The sequence below is a fragment of the Nicotiana tomentosiformis genome, chromosome 3, assembly GCF_000390325.3.
Source record: "Nicotiana tomentosiformis chromosome 3, ASM39032v3, whole genome shotgun sequence".
Classification (NCBI taxonomy): domain Eukaryota; kingdom Viridiplantae; phylum Streptophyta; class Magnoliopsida; order Solanales; family Solanaceae; genus Nicotiana; species Nicotiana tomentosiformis.
This window is the reverse complement of record NC_090814.1, coordinates 3,161,491-3,178,575: the sequence shown is the minus strand read 5'-3', so window position 1 is coordinate 3,178,575 and position 17,085 is coordinate 3,161,491. Positions and strand designations below refer to the sequence as shown.

Below are 17,085 nucleotides of genomic sequence, written 5' to 3'. Positions count from 1 at the left end.
CAGGGATTCCGCACCTGCGGACCCTTTCTCGCACCTGCGCGGCCGCACCTGCAGTCCCAAGTGCGCACCTACGAACGTCACTTAAATGCCAAGCTTCGTGCCAGCGCAACCTCCTTCGCACCTGCAGGCTCGCATGTGCGACATTCCTTCCGCACCTGCGAAGCCTGCCTAGAGCCCTCCTTTCCGCATCTGCGCCCCAGGTCTCGCACCTGCAGGCTCGCAGATGCGACCTCCAACTCGCGCCTACGCATCCTACGTAGCCCAGCACTGCCCGTTCCTACGGACTACCCTTGCGCACCTGCGACTCCTCCTTCTGCAGGTGCGGAAATAATAGTAGCAGCAGCTTCAGCTGCATTTTCTATCTTTGACAAATCTGTTAACCACCCGAAATTACCCCGAGGCCCTCGGGACCTCGACCAAAAATACAACCAAGTCATATACCACTACCCGAACTTAGTCGAACCTTCGGAACACCCAAAACAACACCAAAACACCAATTCAACCTCGGATTCAAGCCTAAGAACTTCTAAACTTCCAAAATTTGCCAACGACGTCGAAACCTATCAAACCACGTCCGAATGACCTCAAATTTTGCACACACGTCAAAAATGACACTACGAACCTACTCCAACTTTCAGAATTCCATTCTGACCCCGATACCTAATTTTCCACTGCCGACCAAAATTGCCAAATTTCTAACTTTTGCCAATTCAAGCCTAATTCTACCACGGACCTCCAGATTATATTTCGGACACACTACTAAGTCTAAAATCACTCAACGAAGCTAACCAAATCATAAAAATCCAAGTCCGAACTCGTTTACACATAAGTCAACTTCCAGTTGACTTTTCTAACTAAGAGACTAAGTGTCTCATTTCACTCCAAAACTACTCCGAACCCAAACCTACCAACTCGATACAACTCAACACAACTGAACAACACATAAATAAGTAGAAATAGGGAAAACAGGGCTACAACTCTCGGAATGACCGACCGGTTCATTACATCCTCCCCTCTTAAACAAACGTTCGTCCTCGAACGAGTCTAACAGAAGAACATACCTAAAATCATAGCATCTGAAGCAATAGCGTCTGGCCTAGCTGGGAGGGCATAGAAATGGGCCTGACCACCCCCTGATCTGCCTCCCCCTCTCGGGCGACCCATAGCTGACTGGGCTCCGCCCCTAGCTGGCTGAACTCCACCACTAGCTGGCTGGGCGGGTGGTGGAGGAAATGGTACTGGTGCCGTCGGCTGACTACTCTACTATAGAGTCCCTCCCAATAGCCTAGGGCAATATCTCACAATGTGACAAAAATCCCCACACTCGAAACAACCCCTCCTCTGACGAAACTGCTGCTCCTAATGCCCAAAAGAATTACCCGATGATACCTGAGCGGGCAGGGCATAATGAGAACCTTGCGCTAGCAATGCACTGAATGATGACTAACTCTGCTGAAATTGGCCCTGCTGTAACTAACCTCCCTGAGGAGCACCACTGAAACCACCCTGACCATGAGGCCTCTTAGCCTCCCTCTCAGCCCTCTCCTGACCTTGAACCATCTCAATCTGTCGAGCAATGTTGACAACCTCATCAATGGTAGCCCTAGATACTCTCTCCCTGGTCATAAGCAATCGAAGCTGAAAATCGAGGCCATCTATAAACCTCCTGATCCGCTCTCATTATGTGGGAACCAACCAGACCGCATAACGAGCTAACTCGGAGAACCGCATCTCATACTGTGTAACATATATCTCACCCTGGCAAAGCTGCTCAAACTGCCTGCGCAGCTCCTCTCTGCGGGACTCAGGTACAAACTTCTCCAGAAAGAGAACGGAGAATTGCTGATAAGTAAGGGGTGTTGTGCCAATAGGCCTACGCCTCTCGTAAGTCTCCCACCATCTGAGTGCAGCCCCAGAAAACTGAAAGGTAGTGAATGAGACCCCACAAGTCTCCAGAATACCAGCAGTACGAAGTATCCTCTAACACCTGTCCAAGAAGTCCTGAGCGTCCTCTCTCTCTGCACCTCTAAATGACGGAGGCTGGAGTCTCCCAAACCTCTCCAATCTGTGCTGCTCATCCTCTGGCATCACAGGAGCTACGTAGTCCTGAGTAGCTGCAATCGGCTGAGCTGGAGGTACCCCCGGTGTCTGTAGTCCCTGAACAACCTGCTCAGGTGTGCGAGCGACGGAGTCTGAGTGCCTCCCCTGGCCTGAGAAGTGGTTGCGGCCGTCGACATAGAGACCGCCTGAGCAAGGCTGGTACACGCTGTCAGAATCTGAGCTAGGGCCTCCTAAAGGCCTGGAATAACAATAGGCACAGGTGGTGCTTGATCTGGTCCCGCCGAAACCTCTACCTCCGGGACCTGGTCCTGAGCGAGGATAACTAGGGGATCTGTAGGTGCTGCCCCAGCTGTTGCGCTGGTGATGACTCCGCCCCTACCATAGCCTCTACCGCGGCCTCAGCCTCTCACGGCCCGAACTGGCGGCTGTCCCTCTTGACCGGTAGCACAAGTCCTCACTATCTGTGAGAGAATGAATAACATATGTTTAGTTACTAGAATACACAGGACGCACGACAAGAATCCAAGAATGTGAAATTTTCCTAAAGGTTCTGCAACCTCTCGAAGATAAGTACAGACGTCTCCGTACCGATCCGCAAGACTCTACTAAATCCGCTCATGACTCGTGAGACCTATGTAACCTAACCTCTGATACCAACTTGTCACGACCCAAAATCTAACCATGGTCATGATGGCGCCTATCGTGTTACAAGGCAAGCCTATTTCCCAGAATATTACTACTAAATCGATTATAAGAATTTAATAAAACATTTTCAACATTTGAATTTTTTTCATAAACTAAATGAACTCTAAATATAATTATAGAAGATATGGAAATGAGCCCAAACATCGGGGTGTCACTAAGTCATGAGCATCTAAATCTATGAACTAAGAAATAAAACTGTCTAACTGTCAATACAGTCCAAAAGAAGAAATGATAAAAGGAGTAACAAGGTCCTGCGGACGCTAGCAGCTACCTTGCAGTCTCCAACAATAGCCGGCCTGAACTTAAAGATCGCCACGCTCTAACTCACCCGGATCTGCACATAAAGTGCAGGGTGTAGTATGAGTACAATCGACTCAGTAGTAAAAGAAATAACTAAGGAACTGAGTAGTAGTGACGAGCTAAGAAGAACAATTCAATTATTTCTTTGTCACAATTTAAAATAAATAAAAATAAACAGGTAAATTCCATCAACTCAATAAATGCTACAAAGAAATTAACGGGTAAAATGCAGCAACAGCAAAAGCAATGAATCCTCACAGCAATGTCGCTCCATCACTCAGCACTCGGCTCTCGGCTCTCAGCACTCGCACTCAGCACTCAACACTCAACACTCAACACTCAACACTCAATAGGTACCTGCGCTCACTGGGGGTGTGTACAGACTCTGGAGGGGCTCCCAAAGCCCAAGCGCTAAGCACTGACAACTCACGTGCTGCACAGACAACTCACGTGCCATAATATCAATCCCTGGATCCGCACGGTCAACTCATGTGCTAGGCGGATAACTCATGCGCTATGGTATCAATCCCTGGATCCACACGGACAACTCACGTGCCTCAATCAAATACCTCACAACAAGCCATCGGCCTCACTCAGTCATGTACCTCTCTAGCCTCACCATCATCAACAAATAAGGGAAACACAGCCCACGTCAAGTATCACAGCATATCAGCAAAATAATAGGGACTGAGGTAAACATGTACAATAATATCTATGACGGAGTGCAAATAATGTGAGCATGAATAAAGCCTAAGCATGATCTCTAACATGAAGGCAAACAAGTTCAACAACAAATAAACACATAACCACAGATAATAGCCATTAGGCCTCACAGCCTCACAGGACGGACAAAGTCTCAATCCCTCGCGGTGCACACTCACACGCTCATCACCTAGCATGAGTATCACTTCCAAACAATCACGTGATGTCAAATCTACGGGTTTATACCCTCAAAGCCAGAGTTAAAACTGTTACTTAACTTAACATCCTAAAATCCTACTCCGGGATGCCCTCGTCTTTGGACTCGGTTCCCAAAATCTCCGAATCTAACCAAAATTAGAATACTACTATCAACATAGGCTAAAGAATCGAATTCCACAATAAAAACTACATAAATAGGCCAAAAATCCGAAATCAGCCAAAACCTGGCCCCCGGGCCCACATCTCGAAACAAGTAAAAAATGACAGAATAACAAACCTCGTCCTCACCCGAGTCTAACCATATAAAATTCGTCAAAATCGGACTCCGTTTGGTCCCTCAAATCCTCACTTAAAACTCTCCAAAACTCAAACCCTAACTCCCTCAATTTCACCCTAAACCCCTACTAATTTCATGGCTAATAAGTGGATAAAAACATCATAAACGCGTGTAAATAAACCCAAGCGACTTATCTCACTAATGTCTCGTGATTCTCCCTTGAAAAACACTGCCCCAAAGCTCAAAACCGTTCAACAATGGTCGAAAAAGGGCAACAATTCGCGAAGGGTTACTTTTATAGGTTCTGCACCAGGGGTTCCGCACCTGCGGACCCTTTCTTGCACCTGCGGTCCCAGGTGCGCACCTGCGGACGTCACTTAAACACCAAGCTTCGCACCTGCGGGTTCGCAGGTGCGACACTCCTTCCGCACCTGCGAAGCCTGCCCAGAGCCCTCCTTTCCGCATCTGCGCCCTAGGTCTCGCACCTGCGGGCTCGTAGATGCGACCTCCAACTCGCGCCTGTGCATCCTGTGTAGCCCAGCACTGCCCGCTCCTGTGGACTCCCCTTGCGCACCAGCGACCTCGCACCTGCGACTCTTCCTTCCACAAGTGCGGAAATAGCAGTAGCAGCAGCTTCAGCTGCATTTTCCAACTTTGACAAATCTGTTAACCACCCGGAATCACCCCGAGGCCCTCGGGACCTCAACCAAAAATACCAACAAGTCATATACCACCACCGGAACTTAGTCGAACCTTCGGAACACCCAAAACAACACCAAAACACCAATTCAACCTCAGATTCAAGCCTAAGAACTTCTAAACTTCTAAAATTTGCCAACTACGCCGAAACCTATCAAACCACGTCCGAATGACCTCACATTTTTCACACACGTCGCAAATAACACTACGAACCTACTCCAACTTCCGGAATTCTATTCCGATCCCGATACCTAATTTTCCACTGCCGACCAAAATCGCCAAATTTCTAACTTTCGCCAATTCAAACCTAATTCTACCACGGACCTCCAGATTACATTCCGGATACACTCCTAAGTCTAAAATCACGCAACGAAGCTAACCGAATCATAAAAATCCAAGTATGAACTCATTTACTCAGAAGTTAAATTTCGGTTGACTTTTCTAACTTAGCATTCTAACTAAGAGACTAAGTGTCTCATTTCATTCCAAAACTACTCTGAACCCAAACCTACCAACTCGATACAACTCAATACAGCTAAACAACATATAAATAAGCAGAAATAGGGAAAACGGGGCTACAACTCTCGGAACGACCGACCGGGTCGTTACACTGCTCCTGAACTGGAGCAACTGGTGGTGCTACAGGTGCTGCTCCAATTGTTGTACGAGCTACACCTCGACCTCGACCTCTACCACGGCCCGGGCCTCTACCACGACCCCGACCTCTCGCGGCCCTAACTAGTGGCACTGGTGGCTGACCATCTGATCCGGTAGTACGTGTCCTCACCATGTGTGAGAGAATAGAATAACAGGAATTTAGTTTCCGAAATCAACAAATTTGCACGACAGAATAGAAGGAAGTGAAATTTCCTAAGGGTTCGACAGCCTCTCGAAGATAAGTACAGACGTCTCCATACCAATCCGCAAGACTCTACTAAACCTGCTCATGACTCGTGAGACCTATGTAACCTAGGCTCTGATACCAACTTGTCACGACCCAAAATCACACCTGTCGTGATGGTGTCTCTCTTAATACTAGGCAAGCCGACAACCTCAATAAACCACAATTTCTTTTTAGTTTGAAAACATAATATCTAAATTTAATAGAAAACCCCACACATACTGATATAAATACACTCCCAAAACCCGGTATCACTGAGTACATGAGCATCTCAAGGATAATAAAGTCTGACTGCTGAAAATACTGTCTAGCAATATAGAACAATACAAAAACTGAAAGGAAAGAGAGTCAAGGTCTGCGGACGTCAAGAAACTACCTCGATAGTCTCTAACAGATAAAGCTCTGAAAAACTAGCAACCACCGTGTCCAGAAGTACTTGGATCTACACACGAGGTGCAGAGTGTAGTATGAGTACAACCAACTCAGCAAGTAACAATACTAAATAAAGAACTGAAAGTAGTGACGAGCTTCACAGCTAAGTCCAATTTTAGTAATTTCCAACATGAAAAGGTAGGCATGCTTTCAAGCTCAACATTTAAGACCCAAACAGAAATTTCATATCAAGTTAAATGAAACAAAATATAATATCTCTCAAAAATTTCCCAAACTGTGATATATGGCAGCTGAATTCCAAAAATAATGAAATATATACATCCTCTCAGAGCAACAGTCACTCAGTCCTCTCATTCACTCCAACCTCACAAACACTATTTCCTCACAGTCACTCATTCCTCTCAATCACTCAACACTTGGCACTCGTACTCAGTAGGTCCCTACGCTCACTGGGGGTGTGTACAGACTCCGGAAGATCTCCTTCAGCCCAAGCGCTATAACAAGCCAATCATGGCATAAATCAATGAAACATGCTGCGGCGTGCAGTCCGATCCCATAAATATCCTCACAATCAGGCCCTCGGCCTCACTCAGTCATCAACCTCTCCAGTCTCTCGGGCTCTCAGAAATCATGATAAGCAGCCCAAACAGCAATGATATGATGCATCGATAATGAACAATAGAGATTAAGATGTAATGTGCAAGTAAAACTGTGAGTGCAAAACAATAATTTAACAGATAATTCAACATATACACGACCCCTGTGGGTCCCTACAGTGTCAACGCATATTTTAAACAGGATTTATAGTTCGATTTCTCTAATACGTGAAAAATGTACGGATATCAACAGATTATTTAATCACACAGTTCCATGGAATTTATCAAGTCACAATTCTTATGGTGCACGCCCACACGCCCGTTACCTAGCATGTGCGTCACCTCAAAACCAATCATATATCATAGAATTCGGGGTTTCATACTGTCACGCCCCAAAATCAGTATGTCGTGATGGCGCCTATCTTAATACTAGGCAAGCCGACAACCTCAATAAAACACAATATCTTTTAAGATTGAAAACATAATATTTGAGTTCAACAGAAAACCTCACAATTTCAGATTCAAAACACTCCCAAAATCTGGTGTCACTGAGTACATGAGCATCCAAATGATAACAAAGTCTGACTGATAAAAATATTGTCTGAACAATATAGAACAGTACAATAACTGAAAGGAAGAGATTCAAGGTCAGCGGACGCCAAGCAGCTACCTTGATAGTCTCCAACTGATAACACTCTGAGATCTAACAGTCTCCGTGTCCGGAAGCACCTAGATCTGCACACGAGGTACAGAGTGTAGTATGAGTACAACCAACTCAATAAGTAACAAGACTAACATTTATGTTGAAAGTAGTGACGAGCTCAACATGTATAGTCCAGTATAGAAATAATAGTACGGAAATGTAGTCATGCTTTCAAGTTCCACAGTTAAACTAAGTACAAGTAAAATAGATAAATACTGCATGATATGAGGAATATGACATCTCAGTGGAAAACCATGTGTACTCACGATCACTAATTACTCGGTCACTCAGTACTGTATATGGCCAATCCAACCCAGGGGAATTCCATCTCATATATATATATATATATATATATATATATATATATATATATATATATATATCGACTGACAGTCAGTCACTCAGTATCGTATAAGGCCAATCCAGTCCTGGGATAATTTATCCCCAAATATAAATGATTCGGACAAGATCTATGTCCAGGGAATTGATCACAATTATAAATAAATAAGGCAAGTTCATGCCCTGGGAAGTCCATCCCGAATATATAATCATCTACGCTCACTGTGGGGGGTGCAGACTCCGGAGGGGCTCCTTCAGCCCAAGCGTGATATAAATCTGATATGGCCTGCTACAGGCGGGCAGTCCCGATCCATATAATAATAAAGCCTATAAGGCCTGATGCATCGGGCAGCCCCAATCAATATAATAATACTATATATAAATTTAATATGGCCTGCTGTGGTACGCAACTCGATCCCATAAATATCCTCACAATGGATGAATATGATTGAGTATGAAAGGTACATTTTAAAACGATTAATTCAACAGCAACACGACCCTATGGGTCCCAAAATATCTTTACGTAGCCTAAACATGATCTTTAATACGACTCTCAGCTCAATTTCTCTAACACGTGGAGAATATTCGGATAATAATATGATTCTTTAATTTTACAACTCCACAGAATTCATTTAAGTCATAGTTTCTATGGTGCACACCCACACGCTCATCACCTAGCATGTGAGTCACCTCCAACAATTGATATAACACAAAATTCAGGGATTTATACCCTCAGAACCAAGTTTAAAAATGTTACTTACCTCAAACCGTGTAATTCTTTATTCCGCTATGCCTTTGCCTCGCGAATTGGCCTCTGAAATCCTCGTATCTAGTCACAATTAATTCGATTAAGTCAATACCTATTATTGGAATTAATTCCATATGAAAATATTAATTTTCCAACAAAATCCGAAATTTGACTCAAAAATCGCCTGTGGAGCCCACGTCTCGGAACCCGACAAAAGTTATAAAATATGAAATCCCATTCAACCACGAGTCCAACCATACCAATTTTACCAAATTCCGACATCAACTCGGCCCTCAAATCTTCAAATTTAACCAAGAGGGTTTTCAAAATTTTCCAACTTAAATCACCAATTAAATATTTAAAACAACCATAGATTCTGGTAATTTGACCAAAACTGAGTTAAGAACACTTACCTCGTTGTTTTCCTTGAAAATCTCCCGAAAATTGCCTCTCCCCGAGCTCCAAATCGGTAAAAATGAAAAATGGGACGAAGTCCCATTTTCATAACTTAAACTCTCTGCCCAGGTTTTTCTTTTTTGCGAATGCGGCCCTTGCCTCGCGTTCGCAAAGCACAAAAATGTGATGCCCAGAATTTCTTCTTCGAGAACGCAAGGGTACTCTCGCAAACGTGATGACCAAAAATCCCAGGCCTTCACGAACGCGGAACCTCACTCGCGAATGCATAGGCCAACGTGTTGCCCCCTCCCCCCAGCTCTCTCTCTTCTTCGCGAATGCGACCACCCTCTCGCGTTCGCGATGCACAACCTGCCCAACCCTTCGCGAATGCGGCTTCCCCTTCACGAACGCGAAGAACAAATCTTGCCTGCCTCTAGTTCCCCTTCGCGAACGCGAGACCCCTCTCACGAACGCGATGAAGGAAACCAAATAGTGCATCAGAAAAATTCCAGCAAGGTTCCAAGTCCAAAATTCAATCTGTTAACCATCTGAAACTCACCCGAGGCCCCCGGGACCTCAACCAAATACACCAACAAGTCCTAAAATATCATACGAACTTAGTCGAGACCTCAAATCACATCAAACAATGCTAAAACCACGAAACATACCCCAATTCAAGCTTAATGAAACTAAGAGTTTTTAACTTCTACATTCGATGCCGAAACCTACCAAATCAAGTTTGATTGACCTCAAATTTTGCACACAAGTCATAAATAACATAACGGACCTATTCTAATTTTCAGAATTAGATTGCGACCCCGATATCAAAAGGTAAACTCCCCGGTCAAACTTTCAAACCTAAATTTTTATTTTAGCCATTTCAAGCCTAATTTAACTATGGACTTTCAAATAATTTTTCGGACACGCTCCTAAGTCCAAAATTACCATACGGAGCTATTAGAATCATCAAAATTCTATTTTGGGGTTGTTTACACATAAGTCAACATCCGGTCAACCTTATCAACTTAAGTTTTCATCTTGGAGACTAAGTGTCTCAATTTATTTCAAAACCTCACCGGACTCGAACCAATTGCCCCGGCAAGTCATATAATAATTTTAAATCATAAATTGAGTAGTAAATGGGGGAACGTGATTGTAATACTCAAAACAATTGGCCGGGTCGTTTCACATACCCTGAGGACCAAATTTAGAAATGTTACTTACCTCAAACTGTGTAATTCTTTATTCTGCTATGCCTTTGCCTTGCGAATCGGCCTCCGAATGCCTCGAACCTAGTCATAATTAATTCGATTCAGTCAATACAAATTACAAGAATAAATTCCATATGAAAATAATAATTTTTCAACAAAATCCAAAATTGCACTCAAATATTGCCCGTGGGCCCACGTCTCGGAACCCGACAAAAGTTACAAAATATGAACGCCCATTCAACCACGAGTCCAACCATACAAATTTTACCATATTCCGACATCAACTCGACCCTCAAATCTTCAAATTAAACCAAGAGGGTTTTCTAAATTTTCCAACTTAATTCACCAATTAAATGTTAAAAACTACCATGGATTCGGGTAATTTAACCAAAAATGAGTTAAAAACACTTACCCCGTTGTTTCTCTTGAAAGTCTCCCGAAAATCGCCTCTCTCCGAGCTCCAAATCGTTAAAAATGGAATATGGGATTTTCAGAACTTAAACTCTTTACCCAGATATTTCTTCTATGCGATCGCGGACCAAGTCCCGCGATCGTGAAGCACAAATTTTCACTGCCCAAAAATAATTCTATGCGATCGCAAAAAATTTCACGCAATCGCAAAGCACAGTCTCCGCAAGCCTACGCGATCGCGGACTTATTCACGCGATCGCGAAGCATTAAGCGCGTGGCCCAGCTTCTTCCTCCTTTCCTCTTCGCGAACGCGGCCTAGCCCATGCATTCGCGATAAAACATTTTCCCTAAGCTACGCGATCGCGGCCCATGCGAACGCGTAGAGCGAAATCCTCCACTGCCTAATTAAGCCTACGCGATCGCGGACCTGCCCACACGATCACGTATATCGAAACTAGATTAGAGACACCAGAAAAATTCAGCAAAAATACTAAGTCCAAAATTGATCCGTTAACCATGCGGAACTCACCCGAGACCCCCGGAACCTCAACTAAATATACCAACAAGTGCTAAAATATCATACGAATTTAGTCGAAACCTAAAATCACATCAAATAATGCTAAAAACACGAATCATACCTCAATTCAAGCATAATGAAACTAAGAAATTCCAACTTCCACATTCGATGCTGAAACCTATCAAATCAAGTCCGATTGACCTCAAATTTCACACACGAGTCATAAATGACATAACGGGCCTGTTCAAATTTCCAGAATCAGATTCCGACCCTGATATCAAAAAGTCAACTTCCAAGTCAAACTTTCAAACTTAAATTTCTATTTTAACCATTTCAAGCCTAATTTAACTACGGACTTCCAAATAATTTTTCGGACATGCTCCTAAGTCCAAAATTATCATACGGAGCTATTGGAATTATCAAAACTCTATTCTGGGGTTGTTTACACATAGGTCAATATCCGATCAACCATTTCAACTTAAGCTTTCAATCTTGGAATTAAGTGTTTCAATTCATTCCAAAACCTCACCGGACCCGAATCAATTACCCCGGCAAGTCATATTACAACTATAAAGCATAAATTGAGCGGTAAATGAGAAAATGGGGTTGTAATACTCAAAACGACCAGCCGGGTCATTACAATAAGCTATGAAAAGCATGGTTTAGATGATCTGATGGTGCATCAGTTACTGAAAAATTTTAAGCTCTCGTGCACTAAGTATTTGGTTTGAATGTGATAAGTTTTCGGTACGACTTAGACTGTTATCAGTAGCGACCTTCAATAATTTGAAATGCCATGAACTCTATTGTAAAGTGAATTTTTTTTACATATGTCTGCAAACATGGCCGATTACAACATGACTGAGTACAGATAACAGAATCCAAGCAAACCGCTTTGCGCTTCGACATATTCAGTCACCTGCAACCAGAAGTTCCATTTTTGTTTTAGTTCAATCGGCTTAAAAGCATTTTTAATTCAAATAAAACTTATGCAGCAGCACAAATGATGGCAAAAAAGGGCTTGGAAAAATCATTCCTGGCAGTAGATTCAAGTCCACAACAGGGTATTACCATTTTCCTAAAAAATAGAGCAATAATCGGCAAACACATGCTTAATATTCAACCTCTAATCAATGGTGTAATGCAAAAATAATTTGCATCATTTCTCGACTTCCCTGTGGACACAATATTCGACAGACTCTTGAAAGAATTAATAGAACAGTAGTTCAATTCCATCGTTATATTGATGTAGGTCGAACCTGCCATGCTAGTTCCAACCATTGTCAATATATCAACAAAATGAGATAGCTTTATCCTCACATCAATTCAAGGCTACCATTCAAACATCAAAGCTTCACGAGACATCAATCTATATAGCTTGACGGAGAAATATATCAACCAAGAATGGAAAAAAGTTTCTCGACCACATATAGAACAAATGTAAGTGAAATGGGTAAAACAATAACAAACACGGGCAAGTGGTCTCTCCACTAACAAAAAAATCTATGGAGTAGTAGAAATCAATGGATTGTCTTATGTATACAAAAACGAAAAGGCAATACCATAAAATACCATGAAAAGCTTCAAATTACTTGTCCACAACTATTGAAATTTCAAAACAAACTAAACCGGAAAAGTTCAATAGCAGGAAAAACATGAAATGATACAAATATCTTGTTCATAACTAATAAAACTACTAAACTAACTAATAAGGCTGTTTTTAATTTCTCCAACTGTTACATATGCAAATACCTTATGATGTTTTCTTTTTCTTAAACACTCTCTTGATCTTATTTCCAGACTATTGTGCATTCGGATCTTCTTCAACCACTGTTACGGCAGTAGCTATACCTATCTTGGCAGGTGTGTTTGCAATATCTATCAACTCGTTATCTTCAGTAGAGTCCTATATATTTAAAAATTTAAAAAAAATGAAAATCAGTAGTAAACCTCTAGTTCCTATTGCTTTGTTCAAAGCAAACCTATTAGAAGAAGGTTCATCTGATGCTGTGGTTGATGGATGTGAAGGTGTATTCCATACAACATCTCCTCTTTAACTACTCTGTTACAAATCCACAAGTCCATTCCCATTCTCATAAAATTTGATTTTGTAAATGCTTACCCTTCATTGTACGTAATGCTGAGATAAGCCCAAAATATAATGGTTTTCTCTAGAAATCAATAGAAGTATGGAGATCAGCATCTTTATTATCTTAATATCAAGTTAGCTTTAGTCATTACAGACTCATTATCACCGTTTCTAGTCTCTTATCTTCTCTTCTTCAAGCTCCTTTTGCAGCTTGGTTGTTAAGTAAATAAATATAAGTTGACGATTCTTGGCAAAAGTTGACTGCCATAGAAAACTCTAACAGTTTATTTTCAAGAAATCCATTCACCTTTGAAAAAATGGTAAACTTAAGTTAGGTGATTTATTCCCATCTGCTTAAAGGCTTAAAATTTTTGTAATGTTACTATGGTGCTTTGTTTATTAATTTATAACCTGCAAATCATTTAACTAAAAGAATCAATAATCTAAAAAGAATTAATACTGAGTCTGTAGCTTCCTATAGAATAAACAAAGTGAACATTCAAAAATTGTATAGTTTTAAAAACATAAATACCAGATCTGAAAATTGTACCGAAATATATCCATATACATACATAAGTAGGTTTCATGGTAAAGTACAAATAACAATTAGCAATGCATTTACCTTGCATTCCTTCTCTCCATCTACGCGTTGATCAGTATTGAAGTCAGGGTCCTATCAAACATTAAGAAATAAATGAGTTTGAAAATAGAGTAAAAAATTGGCAATTTAATAGAGATGCTAAACTTAAATATGTTATGAAGTTTGTGAGCGAAGATCACATACGGTGAAGGCATCTGAATATGGAGCAGGACTATATTTCTGTATCAGGTTGTCATCATCGGTAAGCTTAACAACACTATAAACTTTATCTTGCAAACGAATGATCGAGCTCTTGAGAATAACCTTAAACATGAATTTTCTCCGAAGAATGTTATTCAACTCCATTGGATAGGAAGCCTTATCAACACCGCTAGTATTCTAGAACCCAATTTTGCATTAGAATATTTTTAAAATAAAAAATATGAATATAAGCAGATGATATACCTCAAGTAATCCCTCCTTCAATTCATTTGCAGACTTGCCTATGAGAAATATGGCTTCACGGTCCCAGAGCAATAGTGAAACAGATGCAGTAGTATCCATGACCGTAACCTGAAGCCTGAACCTAAATGCACGTTTGATTTGCGATATAAATATATGTTTTGATGGATTAAGGAAATAGATCTTCTGTGATTGCCTATTCACAGCTGAGTAATCTTCAATTTTACATTTTGGGTTTGGGCAACGATAAATGTTTCCCAGTTTATCCACCTTCTTTTGACATTTTTTGCAACTGATATACGATCACCCTCTTTGAAATTCTAAATTTTCAATACTTGCAACAATCCAACATGTATCTTCCTGTTTAATAAATTGATAAAACTTTATATAGTGAAGTTGTGAGATAGCATATATGTGCGAATCAGGATTGATATAAATTAGGAATATTTTATATTAGAAATATTATGGTTTTCATCCATCAGTAACCACAATGCCAACTTATAGTTGAAGATATGGAGCATGATTTATGGTAAAACATATGTTACATATAACTTACTTTTTACAAAGATTAAAGAATGTAGTTAAACCAAGCGAATGACCAACTACCAATACATATTCATAGACATATAGAGTCACCAGTTATAATATGTTGGTCTTCGGTAATATTCTGTTTTTCTCAGTATTTATCTTTGGCAGCATTAATGGACCAGGGGAAGTTCCTCTTAGCAGCCCTTGCTGTACAGAAATGGTGCTCACATTGAATATATAGTATCTCTTGATGCAGATGATTTGTATCAGAGAAGTAAGGCGTATGTTGGGAAGTGAAGGTAAAATGATCTACTCATTTAAATGTGGGAAAGCATCATTTATAAGTACTTACAAAAAGATGGTCAGAGTTATAAAAAGGTTTGCTTTAGCAATGCAAAAGCTTACACAGGAAACAGTATTTACAAACAGGCAAAATTTTATACCATAATTAGTTTTTCTTATACAGCAATACAAACAATGACAAAAGGTTTCATGATTTTTACATTTTCTCAAAATAGATAAAACATATTAGCAAAATAGTTATAATTATGCACAAGATAGTTTACTTACTTGCATGGACTCCACTAATTCGCCAATTGTTTTAACTTGAACAACGCATTTTGCTAATTCATCCGAGATGGAGTAACTTTGTTGGGAGATGGTTTGATTCAACCTTTCAGAGTAATTATCTCGAACATAAAGTAATCTGTATTAAAGAAAGAGTAAAACAGTCAGATGTATAGTTCAAAAAATAGATTTGAGTATATTTGGCGAGAAAAATTGTATATTAAACCGTGTTTTAAACTCGTCAGATTGAGAAAAATTTGGATTAATCCACAGCTTTGATGTATCCAAGTATTGCGCACAGAATATGAATCTACGAAACAGCGTATGTATAAGATGTAATGAATAACTTTTCACCAAATAAAGACATATTAATAATATAATTTTACCTTGAAATTTATGTATTTTTATAAGCTGCATAACAACAACAATAGGTTGATTGTTAGAACCTAGCAGGTGAGGTACAATTTGATTAGCAAATTCGCCCCAGAATGTAGCAGACAACTTTTTCCTCCTAACAAATAAAAATAGATAAATAAATTTTAGTTGATGGAATTGCTAAATCCATCAATAATAAGTGGATTTATTCTTATTCATCATCTTCTTGTTCGACATTCATAAACTTCCTAGAAATTCCAGCTTGTATGTGCGTTTTTACCTTACTAAAACCGATAATTTCTCCGATCACATCTAAAGAATAAGAAGATATTAAAATAATAGGCAGAAAAAGATCATTATTAGATTTTTGAGGTGAAAGTTATTTTTACCGAATAATTCAGTCTCGTCCACATCAACCTTATTTATCAATTGATCATATGGCCACACATCAAAGATATTCATTAGGAAAAGTGGATCAGATATTTCAGCCACTGTTGTCCGTTGAATAAATGTGAGCATTAAGTTATGTTTTGTGGTTTTGAACCTCTCTTTATTTTGACAGATGATAAAGTTCGCCATAACATATAATCCAAGCTCATTAATTTGTGTTTCGAAAAGATGCAGCACTGACTTGCCAATAGAAGCTTGTATCCGATCGCCCTTCAAAGAAATCATATTAAATACATACATATAGTTATTAAAAAATGGAAGAAGAACAGAGCTAATCCATATTTGCAACTTAAATAACAGAGAAGCAAAACAAATTAGTAAAACAAAAAAAGTGATTTGTAGTATCTTCTAATCTTGTAGAACCAATTCAATCGAGAAAGTAGAGTTAATAAATGTATGAAGAACATAACAACAAATCCAGATTTTGCAACTTAAAAAATAGAGAAGCAAAACGAATTAGTAAGTAAATAAAATTGATTTTTAATACCTTTTCATCTTGTAGAATGATAATTTTGCTATTTTTTCTTTGGGAATCAAACAATTTGCTATTTTTAATTTTTTTAGATAAAATATAACGACCCGACCGGTCGTTTTGAATATTTGCACTTCGCTGGGTTGTTTGAGGGCATGAGTTACTCCGTATGATGTACTTTGACTTATGTGAATCATCGGTTTTGGGTTACAGGTATTTCGGAATCGAATTGGAAGAAAGAATTTCATTGTTGAAGCTTTAGATTTGAGAGAGTTGACCAAAATTTGACTCTTTAGCATTTAACCTCGGATTGGAATTCTGATGGTTCCATTAGCTTCGTTAGGTGATTTTGGACTTGGGAGCGCGACCGGAATGTAATTTGGA

The 17,085-nt window shown here is 40.2% G+C and overlaps 1 protein-coding gene across 2 annotated transcripts; it reads right to left on the bottom strand.

Annotated features, from left to right (window-relative positions):
- Positions 1-11,831: 11,831 nt before the first annotated feature.
- On the bottom strand, positions 11,832-15,920 carry LOC104098104 (uncharacterized). Of its 2 annotated transcripts, none has more exons than XM_070199384.1 (5): positions 15,408-15,920; positions 14,313-14,433; positions 14,052-14,246; positions 13,890-13,940; positions 11,832-12,097 (listed from the first exon to the last, which is right to left on the bottom strand). In XM_070199384.1, the coding sequence occupies exons 2-5, from the start codon at positions 14,409-14,411 to the stop codon at positions 12,029-12,031; spliced, it is 414 nt and encodes a 137-aa protein (XP_070055485.1). In that variant the 5' UTR covers positions 14,412-14,433; positions 15,408-15,920; the 3' UTR covers positions 11,832-12,028. The 2 variants fall into 2 exon arrangements, with proteins under 2 accessions (XP_070055485.1, XP_070055484.1); XM_070199383.1 differs by lacking the exon at positions 11,832-12,097 and adding an exon at positions 12,738-13,084 and having other exon boundaries at positions 15,408-15,918.
- Between the last annotated feature and the right edge of the window lie 1,165 nt (positions 15,921-17,085).